Source organism: Leucoraja erinacea, chromosome 28 (assembly GCF_028641065.1).
Source record: "Leucoraja erinacea ecotype New England chromosome 28, Leri_hhj_1, whole genome shotgun sequence".
Taxonomy (NCBI): Eukaryota; Metazoa; Chordata; class Chondrichthyes; order Rajiformes; family Rajidae; genus Leucoraja; species Leucoraja erinaceus.
Genome location: NC_073404.1, coordinates 14,560,300 through 14,586,145, shown reverse-complemented (window position 1 = coordinate 14,586,145; position 25,846 = coordinate 14,560,300). Strand labels below are relative to the sequence as shown.

Genomic DNA, 25,846 nt, shown 5'->3' with positions numbered 1-25,846 from the left:
ATCCCAGGGCTGGAGGAGGTACAACGATGCTGGTGTTTATGGGCAACCTAGGCTGCAGCTGGAGTACTCGCCGCCAGCTGCATGCATCAGTTGTTGGTCACAGTGATGCACATCCTGGCCTGCCCACAAACAAGGGCCAAGTGGGCGGGTGGTGTGGAGAGGGGGCTGAAGCCTGTGGGGCAAGTCCAGGCCTGGGCTCGCGGCTTGGATTAAGGAAGTGGCTAGGGTGTGGTGGGTCATCAGGCAGATTGGTGGCTGGGTGGGGGCCCCAAGGCAGCACTGGTTCTTGGGAGCAGTCTGGTTCATGTTCATAAGTGATAGGAGCAGAATTAGGCCATTCAGCCCATCAAGTCTACACCGCCATTCAATCGTGGCTGATCTAACTCTCCCTCTCAACCTCATCCTCCTGCCATCTCCCCTGACACCGTGGTGGGTTGCAGACATCTCCATTATCTTTTGTCTTTATTCAGAGTACTTATGGCTTGATGTGTGGGCTTCTTTCATTTGTAATCGGGACGGTTAATGTGAGAACTACACCCGATAGTTCTTATCCTAACTCAGTCATTGTGACACAGGAGGCGGCTATTTGGCCCATCTGGCCCCTGTCATTCCAATCCCTTCGTTCTTATTCTCCTCCTAATTCGCACAAAATATATTCTCTCTCTCTCTCTCTCTCCTGCCCTTTGATTCCCCTTTGATTTGTTCGTCACAGTGGGGCTTTTTACTGTGATTAATCACTGTGGCTAATCACCGTACCAGCCCTTCAGCCCACCATATCCACACTGACTGTTGCTTCACCTGCCACAATCTACCGTGTCAGTCTGCTGTGTGAGTGCGTAGGCTGACTGGAGTCTGCCTGCACCTATTTGACTGTACGCTGCTGCAGCACAGTCATTGTACTTTGTACTGTACCTGGAAAATCTTTGATTGCCTGCCGTGATATTGTAAAGTACAACCGTAAACTGTACCACAATTAATTGTGTGGCTGTGTGGTGAATGATTGTGCACAGTGGCATTAAAATACGTGACTGAGAAGTGTTATTGCAAACTATCTGGCTGCAATGTGTGTAACATTAGCTGGTGTGTGTCTGCAGGTGTAACTACATGACAGTGCGCTGCACAGCATGATGCTGTATGGTTGTGTGTGATCGTACGTGTTATAACTACAAACCTAGAAACACAGTCCTACCATATGACCGCCTCTGTGACTGTGTGAGGCCGCTGTATAATTAGAGTTCGACAATCTTGTGATTCTAAATTGTGTGATTATGTCGAGTGTGTGTGTAAAACATAGTGTTGTGCAACTGTAAATTGTGTGACTATTAACTGCGTAGGAAAGATGTGTAGCAGATCGAAGGGAGTCACAAAACGCTGGAGTAACTCAGCGGGACAGGCAGCGTCTCTGGAGAGAAGGAATGGGTGACGTTTCAGGCCGAGACCCTTCTTCAGACTATTAACTGCGTTATTATGTGACTGGAAACTCAGGGACAATGCAACGCAACAGTAGTGTTAAACTCCACTGCATTGTCTGTGAGCTGTGGGATTATTCTGTGTGAATGTAAACTGTGACGATATCATGTGACTGTACCTTGTGTGACTTTCAACGCCCGGGCACTCTAGTCTATGTGACACTGTCGCGACTGCAAACATTGTGTGCCTATAAATAATGTAGTGTTATGCTGCGTGACTGTAAACTGTGTTACGCTACAATGTGGTCACAGGGTGATTACAAACTGTGTGACACTACAGTACAACTGCAAACTGTGTGGTTATGCTATGTGACTGCAAACTGTGTCATTCTATAGCGTGACTGTAAAGTGTGACTACCAACCATGGGAGTCTTTAACTGTGTGTCGGCAAACTTATGACTGCAGTGTGACTGTAAACTGTGTGATGATACTGTGTGGCTGTAAACTGGAATTCTACAATGTGATTATAAAGTGCGATTACAAACTGCGTTCCTCTACAGTATGAATGTAAACTGTGTTAGTTTCGTGTGTCTGTACTGTGTGCGTTAATGCTGTGTGAATGTACAGTCTGACTATCCAGTGTGACGATTCAGTGTGGTATATGGATGGAACGGGCTGAGACGGATGTGGGCCCAACACAGGCAGGTGGAACTAGTGTAGATGGGGCATGTTGGTCGGTGTGGGCAAGTTGGGCCAAAGTTTCCACACTTTGTACGACTATCACTGCAAACTGGGTTATAATACAAAGTTTCTGTAATCCGTGGGACAATGCAATCTAGAATGCACGTAGCATTCATGATGGGGACACGAGAGTGACTGTGCAGACTTGTTAAGTCACCTCGATTTCTGCATTCTGTCTGCCTGTTACTGCCAGCAAGTGCGGTCCTGAGAAAGTGAGGGGGTGAACTGAGACCATACGCTCAGTGCTGGGATCCACTCACATCCGACCCCTAGACAGACCCCCCTGGAACATGGGGGTTCGCCAGTGCCAGTGATGGGGTCCAGCCTCACCATTCACCGTGGATGTTGCAGGCAAACAGCCCGGCTGCCCACCACAGCCCATCCTTTGAATCCTTGTCCTCTGCCGCTGGATTCCTGGAACTTTCACAGGGCGTCTGCCAGGGTCTGGGACACAAACTGCTGCAGCAACTCAGCGGGCCAGGGAGCATCTCTGGAGAAAAGGAATAGGTGACGTTTCGGGTCGAGACCCTTCATCACTGGGCCAGGGGGTCAGACAGGTCTTGGAGGGACGGTGCCGCTGACCCAGAGGCCGGTGGTGGCTCTTACCTCCTCCATCCCAAGCCTTGGGAGTGGAGCACAAGCCCACCCCTCAGAACACTGGGGGGGGAGGTGGGGGGGAGGGGAGGAGGGCAGCACGTGGCTTGCTGGGCAGGTAGGTGGCTGGATACGGGTTTGGCCCGGTGAGATGAAGTGTTATAGTCGCGCCTCCTGCCTGTCTGCTTGCCGTGGACACACACAGGCTGATTCCAGTGCTGCAGGGCCTCTCCTCACAGCTTCCAAACTGGGACTGGACGGGTCATCCTCGGCTCAGAGTTGTATATAAAATTATGAAAAGCATAGAGGTGGTAGGCAGTCTATTCTTTATCACCATACTAGAGGCCATAGCTTTAATCATAGAGTGGTGGGTGCCTGGAACGCACTGTCAGTGGTGGTGGTGGAGGCAGATACAATAGCGGTGTTTCAGGGGATGCAAGGGTGTATATGCAGGGAATGGAGGGAATTGATTCACATGCAGGCAGAGAAGATCAGTACATCTTGGCATCGTATTCGGCACAGACTCTGTGGGCCGTCGGGTCTATTCCTGTGCTGCACAGTGGTTTTATGTCCTGTGCCCATCCCCAGTGAGGCTGTAGAGATTTATCTCCCCCTTCGACCCACAACTGGGGCTGTAACCTGATCCCATCGGCAAGATTCAAACCAAGCTGTGAATCATCCAAGTCATTTAGGTTGCTAACTTATCCATTACATTCATCGGCTGAACAATTTGATAAAAGGCATATCAATAGAATTGAAGCAAAATCAAACAGGTGCTGGGTCTGTTGACCCAGAGCGTCACCACTCGATGCAGAGTTCTGCTCACTGAAGAGCAATAACAGTTTGGTATCTATCCGCAGGTACCTGGTTGCCTGACCTCAACATCCCCGTCCACTGTAACCCCCACCACCTCCACCACCAACCCTCCCCACCCAATATCAGTCAGCCAGCTCCCGAAACCAGTGGAGACACCAGGAACCGCAGGTGCTAGAATCTGGAGCAAAGCACAGAGTGGTGGAGGAACCCAGCGGGTCAGGCAGCCTCTGTGGAGGGAGTCGACAGATGACGGTTCGGGTGGGGATCCTTCTTCAGACTGCAGCTGCTCTGAGGGAACGGGCTCACCCCCTCCCTGGGGAGCCGTGCAGGTGAGGTGGTCTTGCGCTGGGGGTCCAAGCAGTCAATAGAGGGGGAGAAGAAAGGGGCTCGGCCTGGACCTGCGCTGGACGCACACGACCTCCTCCACTCCACCGCCCGCGGGCTGTCCCCTCGTCCAGCGAGGCTGCTCGAGTGGGGTGGGGGGTCAGGGGTCAGAGGTCGCTTCAGTGCCTGCCCCGCCCACCCGCTGTGTTCACACTTGGCGGCGGACACACACCTCTAGTCCATGATGGCCGCGTGGGATGAGGAGCGAAGACGGGTCTGACAGGAGTGTGCGACGGACCGCAGGCAGCGACGGACCTCACGCAGGCAGCATGCACGGGATCGGGGGCAGCTCAGGAGTTGGCTTCATCCTCCCACACGTCCGGCAGCTCGCTTCCCTTGCCTCCATCCCCGCTCGCCTGCTTCCTGCAACAGGGACAGACGGGATAAGTCAGCAGAGAGAGCCTCTCCCCTGGGGCTGGGGTCACAGGAAAGAGCCGGTCGCTGTGAAGACCAATCTCGGGGTACAAACACGGTCTCGGGAGCCGGCAAGGGTGATCACAGCCGACCCCCAACTACATGGCCCCGCTCTCCCCAGCTCCGGGAACAGCCATTAAGCCCACCAAGGGGCAGCCGGCAGCCAGGCTTTTATCCAGTGGCTTTTATCCAGAGACAGTCAGTCTTTCTCTGTTGCCACAGGATGGTGACGGGAAGCTGGGCAAAGCCTAGGGCCCTTCAGTCCCAGCAGCAGAGAGCCAGACACTGTCTATCCCAGCACTCAGTGGAACGTCCATGGAAGGGCCTCAGCAGCCAAAGTGAGGAAAGCTGAGCCAGAAACATCTTTATTCCTCCGACAGTCAGCTAACCTGGGGCGAGGGCCAGCCTTTTCTGATCACAGATGGTACAGGTCCACCACTGATTTTCCAGCACCCTTGGATTCCAGAGCCTTTCTGGATTATCAGTTTGCCGGACCAACAGAGGTTACTACCTTGGGGGGGGGGGCCAAGATACCAGCCCGCAAAGTCGGCTGTGGAAGGCGGCTATGGGAATGGATCTGCTGGCTCCGACCAGGCACCAGAAATCCAGTGCCCCAGCCGCAGGCGGCAAATTCATCCATCCCACCATTCAGCCGTGGAAGTCCCAATGAGGTCGTGATCGGCCACCTCACCCGGCCTAGGCACCACACTTTTTTTGGGGGGGGGGCTTTTGTCCGGATTAAAGGATGGCGGAAAAAAAAAGTTGCTAGAAATTTGGTGGTGGACTCGAATTGGAAAACCAAACTTAATAAAAAAAACACATAAAAGGCACAGTTAAATAAGTATTAAATAAATTAATTTTCAAATTATAATTTGCCCCTTTGGCCTCTTACAATATTTACCCAGCAGTTCTCAGTGGGTCTCGGATTCAGCTGGAGCTGTACAGCACACTGTACTTCATCACCGCACTCCACATGGGTGAACTGATAGCTTTCCCTTCCCAAACTCTCAGGACAACCCAGTCATCCACCTTCTCCAGTATCCACAGGGAAATCCAGGTTTTCCTTTTTACTAAGTTCAGTTTAGTTTAGAGATACAATGCGGAAACAGGCCCTTTGGCCCGGCCGGCAATCCCCGCACATCAACACTACACACTCTAGGGAAAATTTACAATTCTACCAAGCCAAATAACCTACAAACCTGTAAGTCTTTGGAGTGTGGGAGGAAACCGGAGCACTCGGAGAAAACCTACGCAGGTCATGGGGAGAACGTACAATCTCCGTACAGACAGCACCCGTAGTCAGGATTGAACCCAGGTCCCCGGCACTGTGAGGCAGCAACTCTACCGCTGCGACACTGTGCCGCCCTTTTAGCCAAACAGCACTGTTTCTGTTGGGAGGGTCTTCCTCTGCCCCCTCACTGCCCCTTCACTCCCCCCCCCCCCCCTCCCCCTCCCCCCGGGAGAGTGAGGAAAGAGTTTGCATGGCAAGAACTACTGATGGAAATCCCACTGGACCGCAGGACAGTGTTTCTCCCATTGTTGGGAGAAAGAACAGTTGGTGTTCATGCCTATCGAAGAAGGCCACTTTAAATGTTGGCGCCTCCCATACAGCAGCATCGTCTTAGCAACACAAAGCGTTAAAAGCGTTTAATTTATGTTGGGATCTTGACCCTACAATCCATTTCCTCAGTTTGAGCGCTCCACGTTGATACCCACAGTCCATTGCCTTTTGTGAGATCCACTGTCTGCAGTCAGTAACCTCCTGCACAACGTGTCACATCTAATTTCAATGTTATGACTACTGTTTTCATAGCTCTCAATTTCCCAATTAAATAAAGCTTTTTTTCTCCCGGCCTCTCCTCCAGCAGATGGTGTCACGGCTGTCCAATGCTCACTGGGTTTAATCAGCCCCTGGTTAATTATGGTAATCAGGATGCCCCATAATTACCATCCTCTCCTTACCCAATGCCCGCTTTGTTACTTCAGCTAATTCCATGCTGGTTTTCTCCTCTGGAATACGGTTGCCGAGCAGCAGAACTCCACACTGATCCATTAATGTGTATCATACTCTGGAGAGATCGATGTCACATCTGGCTGGTTAAGAATCAACCAGCAAACAATGAATTGACATCCCATGCCTTGCACAAACTTTAACTGAATGCTTTTTACATCCTACCTCGCTGACTACTGGTCCACACTGACTCCCTGTAGGGCAAATCATTTTCACCTGTGTAAACTCCTTCTGCTTCACGCCCATCCTATAGTTTGGACGAATCACATCTTTGAGGAGTTTTGGAGACATTGTCTATCGCAAGAAGCTCAGAGAGAAGAAGGCTGCCCGCCCTCAATCTCTCTCTCTCTCACTATTTTCGACGAATCACCCATCCTTTTCTCCAGAGTTGCCTGTTTACTCCAGCTTTTTGACATTTTCTATCTCTGAGAAGCATCAGAGAGAAGCACCAGGCAAATTCCATCCCAAAACCCCTTTCACTCTTTATCATATTTTTTTACCCTTCAGGAGAAAGCATATTGCTTGCCCCTAATAACTGAGGTGCAAAACTGCGACACAATAAGAGCGGTTGCTCAGATTGGAAGCTTTTCTCAGGAGCGACACAAGTATATAAAAATATGTCATGGATAGGATAGGCAGACAGAAATGTTTCCCCAGGATGGAAATGTCAAAGACGAGAGGGCTGAGCTTTAGATGTGAGAGGGGAAACATTTAAAGGAGATGAGCGGCTCAAGGTTTTTTACTCAGAGAATGCTGGGTATCTGGTACGCTCTGCCAGGGTTGGTGGTGGAAGCAGACATGATAGCGCCATTTGGATCACATGCAGGCAGAAGGGATTAGCTTAACTTGGCCTCATGTTCGGCACAGACATCGTAGGGAGAAGGGCCTCATCCTGTGCTGTTCTGTTCTATGTTCTACATGGCGCCCAGAATGGACACATTATTTCACCTAAATATATTCCAAGCATTGTTTTATAATGCTTCATCGTGACTGCATTCAAGGCTTTACCCGCTATCTCAACCTTCCCCGCCACTTTCTGCAAACTGTGCACATATGCTCCAGATCACTCCATTTACAATTGTGGTCTTGAGTTTATATTGGCTCCTCATTCCTCAATATAAACACTTCACATTTCACAGCATTTACGCTTCTTCTGCCACTGATTTTCCCAGTCCGCAGACAAGTTAATGTTCTCTTGAAGTCTGTTACCAGCTTGTTCACAGTTCACCGTATCTCCAAGCCTTGCTTTATCTGTGAATTGTGCCCTGGTTTGCCAAAGTCCAAATCATATAAAAGCAGGCAGGCACACAAACTCTCAATCTTTCTCACATGTACAAACTGCTCCTACACACACTAGACATCTTATACATATTCATGTGCATGCATACCACACACTTGCACACAAATCCATGTATACATATGAGCATACATGATGGTGCATGTACATACACTAACGGCACACACTGACGTACACACAGCCCACACGTATATGCGCAAACTTACACGTGCATGCAGACACATATCTTCACACAAAAACACACACAGACCTTAATGAAGGGTGCCTTTTTGAGGAATACTGAAATAAACTCTTGTCCCTGGCAGCAGAATGAAAATAAAATTGAGAAAAGTTAAAGAAATTATTGTTGAAAAATATATGGAAGCTTTTGGGAAAACGTTCAGCATAATGTATGTTATTAAGGAAACTCCATCCAACCCGATGATGGTTTGTCCCTCAGCAAGAGGATAAAATACATCCTCCAGGTTTATAAACCAACCAGAATCTCAGCTACTGAGATAAAGCTGGATTCATTTGTGTAGTCTATGACCATTGATGTGGATGCAGCCCATTATACATTGCTCTGTTGAGACATCAAACAATCAATGCCTCTTCCTGAGCTTCCCGCAGTTGACAGGGTGAGCTTGGTACACAGGATGTACAGCTCGGTTCTTGGTTCTTGTTTTCTTGGTCCTCCAAAATATTCCAAATGGAATTTAAACTGGAGATGGTGGGGGGAGGACTTAAGCCAGCAAGGGTTTTTGGGAAGAAAGAGCTACCTCAAAATTTAGTTGCATCTGGTTGGGTAACTATGGTAGGGTGGAGATTATTCCATGCTTTAATTGTGCGGGGGAAGAACAAATTGCTGTACACATCTGTCTTGGTAGCTGGAATCACAAATTGGATCGAATGCCCTCGTCTGCTCCTAATTGGTTTGGGTTTGGTATAGGTCTTGTAATCTATGCCAAGCTGACCATTCAATATTTTGTAAAAACAGGTCAAACAGTGAGCTTTGCGTCTGTCTTGGAGAGGGTTCCATCCCAGAGAAGTTTGGTAACACTCGCTTCTCTCTCATAGGTGTTAGTAACAAATCGAGCTGCCTGTCTTTCGACACGTTCGATGGAAGCAATGTTTTTATTTGTGTATGGGTCACAAGCTGTTCTCAATGGAGAACTACCACACAAGCAAAGTGGTGCCCTCATGACCACTTTTCCTCTATGAAGCTCTGGTGTTGATGGCATTTATTTGCCCTTCCTTCCTTGCTCTTGAGAGGGCGGTAGTGAGCAACCTCCTTGGACTGCTGCAGTCTGCCTAGCGCACTGTAGCTGGAGAGGGGATTCCAGGCTTTACACTCAGGCGATGATGATAAATGAGCGATTGTATTTTTCCAAGTCAGGATGATGTGCGACTCAGTGGAGAATCTACCGGTGGTGTGTTCTCCTGTACAAGATGCCCTCGTCTACCTTGGCAGTGAGGATTGCAAACCCAGGTTGGGTTTTGGCGGAATAGCCTCGACCGTACATCTTGCGGTGGTTGCAATGATGGACAATTGAGGATGGAATGAATGCTTAGGGTGGTCAATGGGATGACTATCAGTTGGGAAATATGTCTGGGTAGTACTGATGTTCGTGAAAAATGTTAATGCTGCCCTCAACCAGGCAGGTGGAGAGTATTTCATCACACTCCTGACTTGTACCCTGTACACTTTGGGCGTCAGGAGGTCAGTCATTCACCACAGCGTACCCAGCATTTGATCTGCTCATTGCAGCAAAGGTTTTTATATGGCTGTTCAGCTAAGGTTCTGGTTAATGGCACCCAGTATGATTTGCCAGAATGCAAATAGAGATTGTGCAAAATCTTGTTGCTCGCCCCAGCACTTGAAATGGCAAAAGGGTGAATTTTGAGATATCAATGGAGACTGGTAGTTTAGTTTAGAGATACAGTGCGGAAACAGGCCCTTCGGCCCACCGGGTCCACACCGACCAGCGATCCCCGCACATTAACACTATCCTACACCCACTAGGGACAATTTTTACATTTACCAAGCCAATTAACCTACAAACCTCTGTAAATGGGTCTTCGGAGTGTGGGATGAAACGGAAGATCTCGGAGAAAACCCACGCAGCTCACGGGGAGAATGGTGGATGTCCGTACAAACAGCACCCGTAGTCGGGATCGAACCCAGGTCTCCGTCGCTGCATTCGCTTTAAGGCAGCAACTCTACCGCTGCGCCACCGTGACCACAGTAGAAAATAAACTTTTTCCACGAGTTAGCTCCCTAGTTTAGACAGCAGAGCCTAATGTCAGAACTCATGTTGAGCAACTCACCAGAAAGAGAAATGAGTGGAGATTTTAAGAAAATTGAGCAGGCTTGTAACACCATTCCACATACTGGGGAAGGATTGTGTTTTATTGGGCCAACTTAATTAATGTAACTTAAAGGTTACGTTATAAGTGGCAGCAATTAGTTTAAGGAGTTGTTTAGATTGCAAGCAGAGCCTTCTGGAGCCAAGATAAACATAGGTGGTTAGTATGTAGACAAGTGCAAAGTAATTGGTCACAAAATGAGTCATGACAGAAAAACGATTAGTATAATGTATAGCACCCATTTACAGAGGGAGAGGGGAAAACATAGAGAGGTCCTGACTGTCAGGAAGATGGAGGCAACTTCTTCAGACATAAACACGGGGCGAATACTACAAATAAATTACGTTTACTGATGAATTATTGCGAAAATGCAAAATCCACATGTAACCAATGTAGCAAAAATATTATAAATTAGTGGGTGTTTTTGAATCTGTGGAGTATTTTGAGCCCTCACTCAAAATATTACTCCATATAGTTTAGTTTAGAGATATAGTGCGGAAACAGGCCCTTTGGCCCGCACCGACTAGTGATCCCCGCTAGCGTGGAGCAACACTACACACACTACGGACAATTTACATTTATACCAAGTCAATTAACCTACAAACTTGTACGCCTTTGGAATGTGGGAGAAGATCTCGAAGAAAACCCACGCAGGTCACGGGGAGAATGTACAAACTCCGTACAGACAGCACCCGTAGTCAGGGTCGAAAGCGGGTCTCCGGCGCTGCATGGCACCGTGCCGCCCTGTATATTGTAACAAGGTGTAATATACTGACTTGTTTGAGAGACTCACCACTGGTGCGTGAGATTTGCATTGTGTGCTGTCCCGATCTGAGTCATAATTAAGAGGGCGACTGAAGCCAGATTCAGGGGTACAATTCACAATTCCCTCCAACTATTGGCACTGTGAGCAGTCGCCAAAAAAATCGGCAAGTGGGACAGACCCTTAACTACTGACGCGGAGAGGTCAGATATCAGAGTTTTGTTGCGGAGAAGTTAAACGCCAGCATTCTGATGTGCAAAAGTTAGACGTTTGGGTATTACGTGGAGACGTTAAATATCAGGGATCTGATGGAAAGAAATAAGATGCAATGGCAGCATAATGTATTAAAATAACACCACATATCGGTAGGACACACGACATACTGATAATGGCGACCGATAAGAAAAGTGTAGAACTCCAATGCAGACTAAAGGGTCTATCCTGCAAACAATTGCAAACAATAAAAAAAATTAAAAAGGCGATAAAGAACGGATAAAATCTCCCAAAGAGGATGGCAGAGCAACTTTTGACATATCTTCCCAATATCAAAGATGATGGAATCAATGGCAAAACACCAACGTCTGCCTGGCTGAGACCCATTATCAGCAGCAACCAGAGACTGGACACAGGCCCTTCCCAGTAGAAGGAGTCAGAACCATATGGCAGCTCCGTTACCAAGTGCGTCATTAGGGCTGGCTTTGCGCTCATCTGCCAGAACTGCCAATGAACCAGGTGGCCGGTCTCCTGTTTCACTGCGCGTCACGTCAGCTGTGTGAAAGGACTAACAAGCCGTGCAGTCAACCTTGTCAAGTCAGCGATAATCCAGTTGCCTGCCCAGAGCAGGTGTCCTCTGATGTGTGGGGATGAAGAGACCCTGCCGGTTCTTCACAGTGCTCTTCCTCACTTTTGTTTCCCAATCCCTCAAAGCTAAGCTCGAATGGTGGCCACGGTTGCCATCTGTCTTCTCCCCTTGTCGGGAAAAAGATACAGAAGCTTGAAGGTATGTATGACCAGATACAAGGGCAGCTTCCTCCCCATTGCGATCAGACTTTTGAACATAACACTGTGAAACTAATGCCCCTGTCCCACTTAGGAAACCTGAACGGAAACCTCTGGAGACTTTGCGCCCCACCCAAGGTTTCCGTGCAGTTCCCGGGGGTTGCAGGTGGTTGCCGGAGGTTGCAGGTAGTGGAAGCAGGTAGGGAGACTGACAAAAACCTCCGGGAACCGCACGGAAACCTTGGGTGGGGCACAAAGTCTCCAGAGGTTTCCGTTCAGGTTTCCTAAGTGGGACAGGGGCATTAGGATTCTAGTCCAGATCACCTTAATCTACCCTGTTGTGGACCATACACATTCTTTTAATCATAACTTTCTCTGTAGCTGTAATATTACATTCTGCATTGGCTTCCTTATCCTTTACACTTGCTGTTTTACTCATTTATGGATATCTTTACCTGGATGGCACGCAAAACAAAGTTTTTAATTATATCTCAGCACACATGACAAAAGTAACATAACATTACAGACCTGTGTCTGAGATAGCAATAGAAGCAAAAGGGTTAGTGATCCACTGCAGACCACTGCTTATGCAGTACAGATCAAATCTAAAACACTCACATGAGGAGGTTTCCCGGTGCCGACATGGACCTTCCCTCTTTCCTGCTCGGGAACTCAAAAGGGTTTCCAAAGGATCGCTTCCTGAGCATGGACTTCACCAGGATCTACGAACGAGGGAGGTTAGTTCAGTTGCTGATCCACATGAAACTTGGCATGAAGAACCCCATCATGTTTTCTTAAATCATCAGCTTCCGGAGCCAGAACTCTTCATAATCCAGCACCGCGGCCAGTTATGACTCATTATTCCTATTATCACGCGACTTCTCTAGCCCGTGTCGCGGGGTTGGAACGACCCGGAGCGGGGCCGTACATCGCCCCGCGCGGCCTAAAATGGCCGTGGGACTCACCATCGCCCGCCTGGGGCTTCGACATCGGGAGAGAAATGGAGAACAGGGGAGAGAAAAGACTTTGCCTTCCATCACAGTGAACCCACTGTGATGGATGTTTTTGTAAATTGAATTGTGTGTATGTCTGTAGGAAATTGTCTTTGTTTGTATGGCTGTGGAAACGGAGTTTCGTTTGAGCCTCACTGAGGTTCAAATGACATGTAATAAATAGATTGATATATTGATTGGAACAGCATTTCCCACCAACCACCAACCTGAACAAAACCTGGCAGCCACCACCAATGCTCCTGTTGTTGGTGATGGAAGGGTGACTCGGGTCAGAGTGGGGAGATGCCACAGGCCCAGCGGACCACAGAATGTGTCTTGCTCTCTGCAGCCATCCAGCCCCATTGGGATGCCCAACATCGGCCACTAGTGGCAGTAATGCTCACTGCAATGTGGCGTCCTAAGTATTTTCCATTCCCGTTTGCTTTCTATTCTCAAAGGTCTCCCTCCCTTAAACAGAAGACACTAAACCTTAAACAAACGGACATTTGATCATAAATGTAACTGAAAGGATATAAAAAAAAAAACAAAGCATGCTCTTGTAGGCTGCATGAATTGTTTGCTGTTACATTAAAGATAAAGGGGCTTCTTACCACAGTGGAGAGGCTGGAGATCAACTTGACAGAGTTCATCACCTCCTCCTCAGTGACCTCCACCTCAATGCAATGCTCCTCCTCCAGTGGGAGAGGCTCCGTCCCATTCCTCGTCACCCACGGATGATCCTGCACACGGAAAACAGCATTACTACCAATAATGAAAGACCCAGATCGAGTGGACATGGAAAGGACATTCCCAGCAGTGGGAGAGTCAGGAACCAGAGGACAGAGCCTCGGAATAAAAGGAGGTACCTTTAGAATGGAAATGAAGAGGAATTTCTTTAGCCAGAGGGTGGTGAATCTGTGAAATTAATTGCCACAGACAGCTGTGGAGGCCAAGACATTGAGTATTTTTGTAGCGGAGATTGATAGATTCTTGATTAGCAAGGGCATCAAAGGTTATGAGAAGAAGGCAGGAGAATAGTAATGAGAGGGAAAACGTATTAACTCCGTACAAACAGCACGTGTAGTCAGGATCGAACCCGGGTCTCTGGCACTGTAAGGCAGCAACTCTACTGCTGCACCATCGTGCCGCCTGGGAATTCATTATCTGATTTGTTGGCACTGAGCCAATCTATATAAAGATGAAAATCCTTATCATATGTACCTCTGATTATACTGTTCCCTGCATCATAACTATCATTCAGCAGCCCACAAACCTCTCCCACCAAAATGCTTCTTATTCATTCCATCCAACTGTTTCTAATTCCACACAGTCCCAAGATCCTTTACAATCCATGTACTGATATCATTGCTTAATACCAGTGATGCTTCACCTCCATTTCATCTCTTTCTGTGCTTCCTACATATCGTATAAATGGTGCCTTTGATTTTTTTACCCTGCATCCCACTGACATCGTAATTGAATGAGTAACGTCTCAACATTCAACAACGGCACCAGATGACACAGTCCAGAATGTTTGAAGCTCATAGTTGTTATAATTCAACTGTTATGTCCTACCTTTATCTGAGGAATTGTAGTCCTCGTGTCAGGGTTTTTATCCAACATCTGGAGGAGCAGGTTCTTCAGTTCCTCACTGAGTTCTGGTCTGGGACAGATAGGTTCAGAATGACAATGGTGGATAGAACAGAAATAGTTTCATCTAGTCAGTCAGACCCTGGGAACATCCTTTGAGCTCTCCATCACCGTTGCTCCACATTCTTCCATTCACTTATTCAAAAGTCTAGCCCTGTCGCCTTTTACGCCTTCTGCAATCTCCCAGTGTCAATTGTATGCGACAGTTGTGTGAATACCTACTCTAACTTTAAGAGTATGTCCCTCATAGAGATGCATAATAATACATCACGGATTAGGTCTTTCAGCCCAACATCCATGCCCACCATGTTCTAAAAATGACCGAGACCCATTTGCCTGCATTTTGCCCATATCTACCTAAACCTTTCCCATTCATGAATGTGTCCAAATATCTTTTATTTGCTGCCTCTACCACTTCCCCTGGCACTTCATTCCATGTAGCCACCACCCTTTCCATGAAGAAAATATTCCTCAGGCCGCCATCTTTCTCCTCTCATCTTTTACATGCCCTCTCGTTCAGGACTTATCAACCCTGGGGAAAGATCGTGATCATCTACCTTATCTATGCCCCCCATGATTTTATATGTCTTTGTAAGTTCACCCCACAGCCTCCTATGTTCCAGTGTAAAAAATCCACACCTATCCAGCCTCTCCTTACAACTCATGCTAGTAAAATGTTCCTGCACCCTTTCCAGCTTAATGGAAACCTTCCTACCCAGACCTGCACACAGTACTCCCCACATGGTCTCACCAATGCCTGGTACAGCTGTGGAATGTCATTCCAACTTCTGTACTCAATACTCTTACTGATTAAAGGAAGAGTGCCAAATGCCTTTTTCACTAGTAGAAATAAGGAACTGCAGTTGCCTGTTAACACAAAAGGACACAAAGTGCTGGAGTAACTCAGCAGATCAGGCTGCATCTCTGGAATACACGGATAGTTCAGACTGAAGAAGGGTCTCGACCCTAAACATCACCTGACCTGCCGAGTTACTCCAGTATTCAGTGTCCTTCTCCCTGTACTCAATACCCTTACTGATGAAAAGAAGAATACCAGATGCCCTTTTCACTACTGTGTCTCCCCAGCCTGTGTCAACCCCTGTATTACTCTCTGCTCCACAACACACTCCAAGCCCAGCCATTGCCTAAGCAAGTTCAAACCTGGTTCCCAGTGAGTTCCATGCGGTGAGTGAAGGAGACACTTGCCCGGTTGGAAGGAGTGGATTGAATGAATGACGCTACTGCTTTCCTTCAGTGCTACTTACCGTTCTGGGAACTCAACAGGCCGGTTTCTGATCTTGGTATGAAGTGTTAGGATGAAGTCATCCATAAACGGACACTGCAGAAAAGACACAAAGGTGAGTAATTGCCATCATCCCGTGTTCCATTCAGTGCAAAGGGGATGGCCTTACTCGCTGGTACTTTAATCACATGTACCTAGGCACAGTGAAATTCCTCTTTTGCAAACGGTTCAGTGGAAAATCTTCCCATACATGGACACAATCAGACTCAAGTACAAGAATAGTGGATCACACTGAGGCAGTACAGTACTGACTGAATAAACAGTGCAGTAATGGTTGCACCCCACCAACTGTACTATTCATTATACACTGCCATCTATTTACAACATTGGTTTTGCTACTGGAATGGATTGGACTGCATGTTGGGAGCAAGAGTTTCCGACTGTTCTCCGCAGGTTTAGTCTCAGTGACCAGCAGTTCCAAGGTGCACTGGAGGACGGCTGACCTCCGGGTCATGTTCTGCAGGGCTGCAGTGGGGAGGGCGGCTGCTGCTTGAGGTGCTGCACCGCGGGTCAAGCAGCAGCTAACACTGCCAGAGAGAGCGAGGGGGAATGAAGCCAGGGGCAGGCATCAGTGACTGCGGAACAGCCCAGACCACAGCCTCTCTACTGAGGAAGGCCCAGACTGACAATGCAAACCACTTCACGCAGCCACTCAACACGCAACATCATTAATCTCAGCCCATACAGGTGTTTTCAGTCCTGTAAATGAAGACATGAAGCTAGAATTTAGTGCCTAGTTTATGGTCCAAACAAGGAATAAGAAGCCTATCTCTGTTTCCTAATTTAATAATACAGCAGTGTCTCGCTGGCTGTTTTATGTGTTGGCCAACACAATCTGCTGCGACCAGTGCTAGAGGCCATTAGTTGTCATCTGGCCATGCACCCTGAAAGCCCTTCAAAGCAAATTACCATTTTTAAATATTGCTCCCCCTCCCGCAGTTGACGTTAACTTGTAGACACTAGAAACTGTAGATGCTGGAAATATGAGCAAAAAGGTTTTTGCCAGAGGTTGGGACACGTACAACGACACATTTCAGGGACATTTGGATAGGTACATGGATGGGAAAGGTTTAGAAGGATGTGAGCCCAACACAGCCAACTGGAACCAACTTAAGTGGGGCATCTTGGCCAGCATGGATAGGTTGGGCCCAATGGCCTCTATTTATGACTTTAACCCAGCGGGTCAGGTTAAGTTCACAGCCTGCTAAGTTCTCTAGCAGTATGTTTTTAGATATTAATTTATTTTAGATTTTGACTAACTGACACTCTGACCACAATTTAATCAAATTTCATCTTTACTCCGCAGGAAACCACTCCAGCCCCACCCACCCCTCCCCACGGCCTTGACTCTTCCGCCTGGCCCAGCCCTGTAGACTTTAGAGATACAGCACGGAAACAGGCCCTTCGGCCCACCGAGTCCGCATTGACCAGTGATCACCCCATACACTACATCATCCAACCACAACCAGAGAGCGGTCCTGAACTACTATCTACCTCATTGATGACCATCGGACTATCCTTGTTCGGACTTTGGTGACTTTACCTTTCACTAAACGTTATTCCCTTATTATGTATCTGTAAATGGCTCGATTGTATTCATGTATTGTCTTTCCGCTGACTGGATAACACGCAACAAAAGCTTTTCACTGAACCTCGGTACACGTGACAATAAACTAAACTGAACACTAGCACTATCCTACATACGAGGGATCATTTATAATTTTAACCAAAGCCAATTAGCCCACAAACCCGCACGTCATTGGGACGTGGGAGAAAACTGGAGCACCCGGAGAAAATCTACACGGGAGAATGGGCAAACTCCGGACATACAGCAACTGGAGTCAGGATTAAACCCGGGTCTCAGGCGCAGTGCCGCCCTGCCTCGGCACCCGCTCCCTGTAGACTTCCTCGGCACCCGCTCCCTGTAGACTTCCTCTGCACCCTCTCCCTGTAGACTTCCTCGGCACCCTCTCTACCACTGGCACATCCTAGCTGTCAAGTAGTGACCTCACCTGTCGGCAGACTTCTAGCTGTTGCCTAACGAGAGTGTGACTTCCCCAACTTGGCATTCAGTGTTTCAGTCACTAACAGCAAGTATCCCTTCTTCCTCCTGAACCACTGCATCCTCCAGTCCTGGTTACCTCCGGGTATCTCAGTGGAAACACTCTCTCAATGATCCCTCTGCTTAATGCTCTACACATACCCTATTTCCCATTTCCTTCTTTGCTCTCCCCAAAGCAGTATCTCACACTCCCCCTTTGCTACTATTTTGTCACTTAACAAGTCCGCTGATGATTTCCTCTCTCCCACAGCCAATGCGACCACTGAAGTTTGTCTTCGCTCCATAGATGCTGTCTCACCCGCTGAGTTTCTCCAGCATTTTTGTCTTCCTACTGAAGTGTGCTTGGTGTTTTTGCATTCTGAAAAGAATCTTCAATGGGATGTCACACGTGATGAATCCAATTCCTGCTCTGGTTTAAGAGATAATCCCGGCACAAGCCAGCCAGAGAGAATTCACATGTACACCACCCCATGACAAGAATGGAAAGCAGTAAGTGATTCACAGCCTAACTTTAATGGTTACCACCAAGTTTAGATTTGTTTATTATTGTCATACATACCGAGGTACAGTGAAAAGCTTCTAGTTGTGTGCAATCCAGTCAACGAAGACTATACATGATTACAATCAAGTTGTCCACAGTATATTGATATAGGGTGAAGAGAATAATGTTTAGTGAAAGATAAAATTCAATAAAGCTTGATTAAAGATAGTTTGAAGGTCTGCAGCAGGGTAGATGGGAGATTAGGGCCATTCTCTAGTTGGTGAAAGGACGGTTCTATTGACTGATAACAGCTGGGAAGAAACTATGCCAGAACCTGGGACAGTTTACCATGTGAGTTCTTCACCTACCTTGCCATAGACCAGGCAGTACAAGGTCACTCCAATAGCCCAGACATCCAGAGCCTGAAACACAACATGAACAAGGTGTTACCATCAGTAGCTGTGCTCACACATTTGTTACACACCTGATGTTCTGGTTCATCGGTGGCATTGACCCACTCCCACTTCTCGACGTCTTCCACCCTCCCATCCCAAACCCTCTGCTTACCGCTCCACCCGACCAACCCTGACTCATAAACACACCAACGTGGATAAATAAGCAAATGCGGAGTATCTGCTCACAATCCAGTCAGAAGGAGGCAACTTTAATCCACAGCCTCCAGCTTTAATCCAGAGTTTGGCCTGAACTCATTACATTGGGAATCTATCCATTCTGTCCACTGACCCTTGAACCAAATCTAATGTCACACCACACACAAGGTGATCTTTAACCCAAAGGAGGGAGCCCATAAAGAGATTGATTGAGCAATATACTGATAGCCCCAAATATCTCTGTTCACCAAACATTATCCAAATATAGCTCATCCTTGAAGACCATCCTTGTGCCCCCCCACCCCCTCCCACTCCACTACAAATCTTGCTGGAGACGGGCCTCCCCCCCCCTCACAGACATGTCACTATCAGTCCCACCCACTGCAGCCGAGCAAGTTCTTGCCTCAGAAGTCACATTCTCCCTTCCCTGAGGGAAACCGACAGCAATAGGATGAGGTGTTGGGGCTGGAGTTGGTTACAGAGATAGAGAGGGATTTAGGGACTGCAGGGATTACAGAGATTGGGATGGGGAGTGGGGCAGGGCTGTATTAACAGCATTATAGGCCCCCGGGCAAAGCAGTGCACTGGGGCCCCTACACTTCCAGTATCTTTATGCCAAATCAAATATGCCGTCATGCACAGGTGATGTTCTTCTCCGTTTTCATGTTCTACAATAACATTCTACAATACATAGATTAGCATGGGGCCCCTATGCTTGTGGGGCCCCGGGCAACTGCCCAGAGAGCCCATGCATTAAGGGCCCTGGCAGGGGCCCAGAGGAGATTACAGATTGGGGGGGGGGGGTTGTAGGGCTGTATTTTGAAGATAAGGTGGGATATTGCCCCTGGGAGGGGGTTTAAAGCAGTGGAGGGTTATAGGGGCCGCAGAGGGGTTACAGAGATAAGAAGAGGTGGATTGTTTTATGAATCAGAATTTTCAATTTTAAATATTGCCAGCCCGGAAATCACTGCCATTCAGAGCACAAGGCTGATTGAAGTGAATGAGTGTAGTGATGGAAATCACCAACCAGCTTTCCTTGCATGAGGGGCTTCCATCCTCTGAGACATGGAGGCTCTCATCCACCTACCTTCCCGTGAAAGCTCTTCCGGGCTTCAGACAGCATCTCCGGAGCCATGAACGCTGGGGTCCCCGCCGTGCTGGACAACAAGGCATCGTTCCCTTCAAACTGGTTACTCACTCCGAAGTCGGCAATCTTAATGTGACCGTTATCCCCCAGCAGCAGGTTTGAGGGTTTGATATCTCGGTGGATGATCTTCTGGTAGTGTACTAGGGGAAGTGAAAGGTTAAATCACTTTACCTTGCCAAAAACACGCATAAATGAAGAGTAAACCGAGGCCCAATTTTGGTTACACGTCACTGTGTGCGGGCAGTGGTGGTAGCAACGACACAGGAGAGAGGCCACAGCCTTGTTCGTGTTCAGCACATCACGTGATACAGGGCAGATGAGCAGCGCAGCGGGTAGTGTTGCTGCGCCACAGCTCCAAAGACGCAGATCCGATCCTGACCCCCTGATCCTGATTGTGTGAAAAGTGCACGTTCTCCCTGTAACCGTGGGGGTTTCATCCAGATGCTCCCATTTCCTCCCACATCTCAACGTCAGATGGTCGGTAGCTTCATTGGTGGTTGGTGGAATATGTGGTGGGGGGGGGGGGGGGAGAATAAAACAGGTTTAGGTTAGACACATGCACAATGGTCAGTGCAACTTGGGGGCCCGAGTGTTTAACTGCATGACTCTCAACAATTCCAGGTGATTAGGCTAACTTCAAGTGACCCCATGGCATAGAGATGGCAATGAGGTTTCTCTCCGATATTACTATTGGGCAGCGGATACAGATTGTCCAGTTCAGAGGATAGGGGAGTGGGAGATCCGGGGAAAGTGTGAGTGGAATGTTGTTGAATGAGGGGGAGAGGTGTGAGATTCAGTTTGAGGGGAGGAGGATTCAGATTGAGGGGTTGGGAGTGGGATCGAGATTGAGGGGAGAGGGAATGGGGTACAGATCAAAGTGAAGGGAGATGGAGGGGCCAGGATAAAGACTCTGCTCCTAATGAACAAAAGCAAAAGATTCAGCACCCAGCCTCTTCCAAACGAGTATAACAATTATTCCCAATGTGTAATTCCTTCCCCTTTGTTAATCGGCTTCTAAATGACCCTTCCATAAGCGGTGGTGCTGTCCGATTCACCTCTATCCCATTGCAGATATTGGATTCTGTCTATGGAAAGGGTGCGCTGCAATACTGAGAACTATATTCTGCACTCTTCCCCTTTTGTTCTGCATATTGGGTTGGAGTGTAGGTCCATTTACGGGGATAGCTAAGTACGGAAAGGGCATTGCGTGAGGAATGAGATCACCTCCTGAAGTCCTGTTACAGAAACCTCACTGGAGTCACAAGCATAACTTCCAACGCGATCATTTCATGATCAGTTTTACTACAAATGGCAACAATCAGAAAATGATCATTTTTAAGATATTATTATGAAACATTTCTCATCGAGATTTTTTTCTCCCCTTATTGTGCATTTTGGAAAATAGTTCAAATGGTTTTAAGTTGTTTTTTTGAACGTAGAGCTAAACGTTGCTTTTAATACTTTAATCAGGGTCCAATTTTTTCAAGATGACCATCAGGGTAAAACAACAAAAGGTGCTTACTGCAAGGGAGATTAATATCAAATATGATCACTATGTGGAAGGCAGTTGCTATGGCAACATGGTGTTTGACACTCACAATATTCAATGCCCAAGATGATATCTCTGAAGTAGAAATGAGCCTGTTTCTCCGAGAATGGATTGTCGGTCGGCACCTCCATCACAGGGCTGGAACGGTGGAAAAGAAAAGATGTATGAAAGAGGGGAGTTAGAACCTCAACAGCATCAAGCGTTATAAAAAGGCCACGCTTATTAATGATTCACTGCTGAACTTACCCTTTGCTCATCAGCTCGAATACTGCAAGCACAAGAAAAGGACAGAAAATGGACATGAATGTAAAAAAAAATCAAACAGCAGTATGACAATATATTCTGGCATATTAATAAGGCAACAAATATATTCTTAATAAGGCAACAAATATAGTTCTAAATATTGTAATCTATTCTACTTTAAATAACTTGGTGTACAATTTGTTTAAACATTTTTACAATCTTGTTTTTGCTCTCCATGGACGTGAGCCAATCTGCAACTTCAAGTGTATCATAGAAGCTTTGATGCCAATGTTTATTTGCGTTACACTGAAGAAATAGCCGGTGTAGAACTTGTGATAACATTTTAATGCACATTTCTGGGAAAGGTAACACTGGCTGCTAAAAGTGACGGGACGTTTGATGTGAGGTTTTTCTGTTTCCCGATGCAGTTCATCTGGTTTTCAGCTGCGCAACACCCAAAATCAGTCTCCAGTGCAGTTTTTAACCATACAGATACCCAGTACCACTGGTGTTGTTCACTCACACCCTCTGCTCAGGCTGAAGGCACCACCACTTTTTGCATTGTTACGGGTCAGGTACATCTCTTGCGGTCATAAACAGAGCTGCAAAAACAGGGAGACTGATCTAAACTGGGAATTCAGTAAACATTCCCTCCGCCCACACAGTTGCAGCTGCTATTCCCTCAAGACTCAGTGATCAGAGATGCCAGGAGAAATTCTCAAGCTGAAAAATGTTTCTGTGCTAATCAGATGAGAAGTGAGTAAGATGCAGATGGATGCCTCACAGAAGAGGTGGTGCCCAACACACGATGTGCCCAGGCTTCCCTGGGAGACACCCCTCCGATCAACACCACCCTCTGTGTCAACTATTTCCCCTCTCACCTTAAACCTATGTCCTCTGGTTCCTTATTACCCTACTCCGGGAAAAAGACTCTATAAGATCTTATACACCTCGCTATAAGGTCAACCCTCACCCTTCTGCACTCCCAAGAAATAAGCAACATGCTCATAAATCATCTCTGCACTCTTTCCAACAATGGCATTTTCTAGCTTAATGGCACATTGATGGAAACACAGGAGCAGACCCCAACGTGGCATTACCGAGGTGATCCAGCCAGTTACATAGCCAGCATGGCACCCAGGGTGGTTCCGTGGGAGGCCAATCGATGGTAGGGTCAGGAGCACCAACACTCAACAATCGGACTGGGGAGTGAAAGGGAAAACCACGCAGTTCTGTGTCAGAGACCCTTTCCCAGGTGTACAGGGTACCACACTCCTACATTGATAGATGAATTCCATAGAAAAGCAACTGGTGTTGTGTAAACTGTGAATGTGTGTTTAAGAAAGAGGTGGACCTACTAGTCAATCTCTGCCTAACAGAGATGTGTGCAGAGACCAGGGGCATCTATGGTGACACTCAAGGTTGGTAGAAAGGGAGAAATATCTTCATGAGGAAAGATGCTTTAGTGCGTTCCTCAAGAAATTTATCAATGGGAACAATAAATAGGAAGAAGATTAGACCTTATTGCCTTCCATAATAGTGAGAAATGTGGGGAATCCACTGTGGTGGATGTTTATGGTAACTTTTATGTAGTTGTTGCTTTTTTTTATATGGCTGTATGGTAATTCGAGTTTCACTGTACCGTAATTGGTACATGTGACCTTTGAACCTCTGAACCTTTGAATTGGAATTCACGACAAAGGACTTTTATTGAAGAGGAGAAGCGGAACAAAGTTCTGTTATGTAATCAGTAGAAACTGTGGGGCAATAAAAACGACAGCATTTCAAGAGCATCGAGAACAGCAGCAGTGTTGACACTACTCAGCGTCAGTAGCCACTGTGAAGCAAGGTCTGATGACATCGACCAACAACACTTGTCAACAGACCCTCAGATAACAAGAGACGGTTTCATCTTAATCTCTACAGTTGTGAGGTGACGGACACTAATATCCTGGCTGCGATAGGAATAGGAGAGAGATGGTTTAAAATGCTGCATCGTTGATTCAGAAGTGATGTTAATAATGTGATCTAAAATGGCAATAGGGGGAAGGAAATGGCAAAAGCCGGGAGCCAGTCTTGTAAATGCAGTGAGCATTGCAAGGTGTCGAAATGTACTGGAACTTTTCAACATACACATTTTAAGAAAAGGGAAATTATAGCCTCACATCAGCGGTGGGAAACTACTGGAGATAGGATTTACTTACATTTAGAAAAGAATGGGCTAATTAGGGACAGTCAACATGGCTTTGTGCGGGATAGATTATGCCTTACTAACTTAGTGTAGTCTTGAGGAAGTGATGAAGATTATTGATGAGAGTAGGGCAGTGGATGTTGTCTACATTTAGTATGGCATTAAGATGTATGGGTCTTGGAAGTTTGGATTCAGAACTGGCTTTCACACAGAAGACAGAGACTAGTGGTGTAAGGGCTGTGATCAGTGATGCTCTGCAGGGATCAGTGCTACAATGTCTGTTGTTTGTGATATACATACTTAGACAAAAACACAGGTGGGCTGGTTAGTACGTTTACAGATGACACATAATTTGGAGGAGTTGCGAACAATGAGGAAGGTTGTCGAAGGATACACGAGGAAAGATCAGTTACAGGCAGGGGTGGAGAAATAGCAGATGGAGTTTAATCCCGACAGGTGTGAGGTGTTGCACTTTGTGAAGTCAAACATAAGGGGAACGTATATAATTAATGGAAGGATCCTTAACAGCATTGAAAAACAGGGGGATCTTGAGGTCCAAGTCTGTCACTTCCCAAAAGTGGCAACAGAAGTCAATAACAACAGCAGGCATCTGATACACTTGGCTTCACCGGTTGGGCCATTGAGCATAAGCGTCAGAAAGTTATGTTGTAGCTTTATTGAACTTTGCTGCTTTTGGAATATTATGTGCAGTTCTGATCATACCATTACAGTAGGCGCATAGAGGCTTTGGATAGAGTGGAGAAGAAGTTTGCCAAAACGCTGCCAGGAATCGAGCTTCATTGTATTGTTTTGTCTGGAGCGTGAGATGCTGAATGAAGACCTCATGGAGGTTTATAAAATTATAAGGATACAGTAGATAAGATAGATTGCCCTAACTTTTTTTCCCCAGGATAGAATTGTCACTTACTAGTGGGCATAGCTGTAGATCATAGGGAGATATGTGGGGTAGGTTTTATTTACACAGAGAGTGGCAAGTGCCTGGAATGCGCTGCCAGGGGTGGTGATGGAAGCAGATATGACAGTGGCTTTTAAGAGGCTTTCAGATAGGCACATAGATCTGTGGATAACAGTGGATAATAGAGCACATGAGGGCATAAGGGATTTGTTTAAGTAGGTATTGTATTCTGCACTGAAGTCGTGGGCCAGCGGGCCAGCGGGCCCGTTTCTACGCTTAGTGTTTTGTGTTCTATGTAGGTAAGTGATAGAATCTGCAAAAAGAAAATGGGAATGGGAATTGAATGGGATTAGAATTGTTCTGCTAGGGACCTAGAGGCACGAGGGAATAGGGCACAAAGGTGCAGATTAAAGATGTTTGGGATTTTCTGGACGGAAGCTATTCAACTGATGAGAAGGGCAGACTATACATGGCGACTGATTTATAATAGGGCAAACTTAAAATGAAGTAAAGCAAGTCAGATCCCCTCTGAGCTGACCAGAAGCTGAGTGTGAGTGTTTACATGGGCAACATGCTGGTATTATCCTACGCTGTAAGCGACAAAAGCATTTGAGGCAGGACTGTGGTATGTCCTTCAGATTCCCAAGTGGTTAAACCGAAGAAAAGCTTTGGCTGTGAAACGTGCAGCTCAAAGTGACGGCTCGGTCTGGCTAGAGGACGTTTAATTCACATTGTTTAAGAGGGAACTGCAGATGCTGGAAAATCGAAGGTAGACAAAAGTGTTGGAGAAACTCAGCGGGTGCAGCAGCATCTATGGAGCGAAGGAAATCGTTTTTTTTTTTTTTCGGTAGGGCACGAACGGGCAGAGAAAATGGGTTTACCAGGACAGTCAGGTTTGTGGATTTTGGGGAGAAGGTATTTGTGGAT

General features: G+C 47.0%; 1 protein-coding gene across 3 annotated transcripts in view; it reads right to left on the bottom strand.

Annotated features, from left to right (window-relative positions):
• Positions 1 to 2,226: 2,226 nt before the first annotated feature.
• The window catches only part of camkk1a (calcium/calmodulin-dependent protein kinase kinase 1, alpha a), a 111,957-nt gene continuing 88,337 nt past the window's right edge, over positions 2,227 to 25,846 (bottom strand). For 2 of the 3 annotated variants that reach the window (XM_055657831.1, XM_055657833.1), the window contains 10 exons: positions 21,816 to 21,837; positions 21,619 to 21,707; positions 19,961 to 20,160; positions 18,631 to 18,684; positions 15,682 to 15,755; positions 14,342 to 14,429; positions 13,378 to 13,506; positions 12,393 to 12,496; positions 7,917 to 7,964; positions 2,227 to 4,307 (listed from right to left, as the gene is read on the bottom strand). In XM_055657831.1, coding sequence (XP_055513806.1) covers positions 4,235 to 4,307; positions 7,917 to 7,964; positions 12,393 to 12,496; positions 13,378 to 13,506; positions 14,342 to 14,429; positions 15,682 to 15,755; positions 18,631 to 18,684; positions 19,961 to 20,160; positions 21,619 to 21,707; positions 21,816 to 21,837 — 881 coding nt within the window. In that variant the 3' untranslated portion in view covers positions 2,227 to 4,234. The remainder of the gene's footprint in view (positions 4,308 to 7,916; positions 7,965 to 12,392; positions 12,497 to 13,377; positions 13,507 to 14,341; positions 14,430 to 15,681; positions 15,756 to 18,630; positions 18,685 to 19,960; positions 20,161 to 21,618; positions 21,708 to 21,815; positions 21,838 to 25,846) is intronic. The other variant, XM_055657832.1, reaches the window with a different exon arrangement.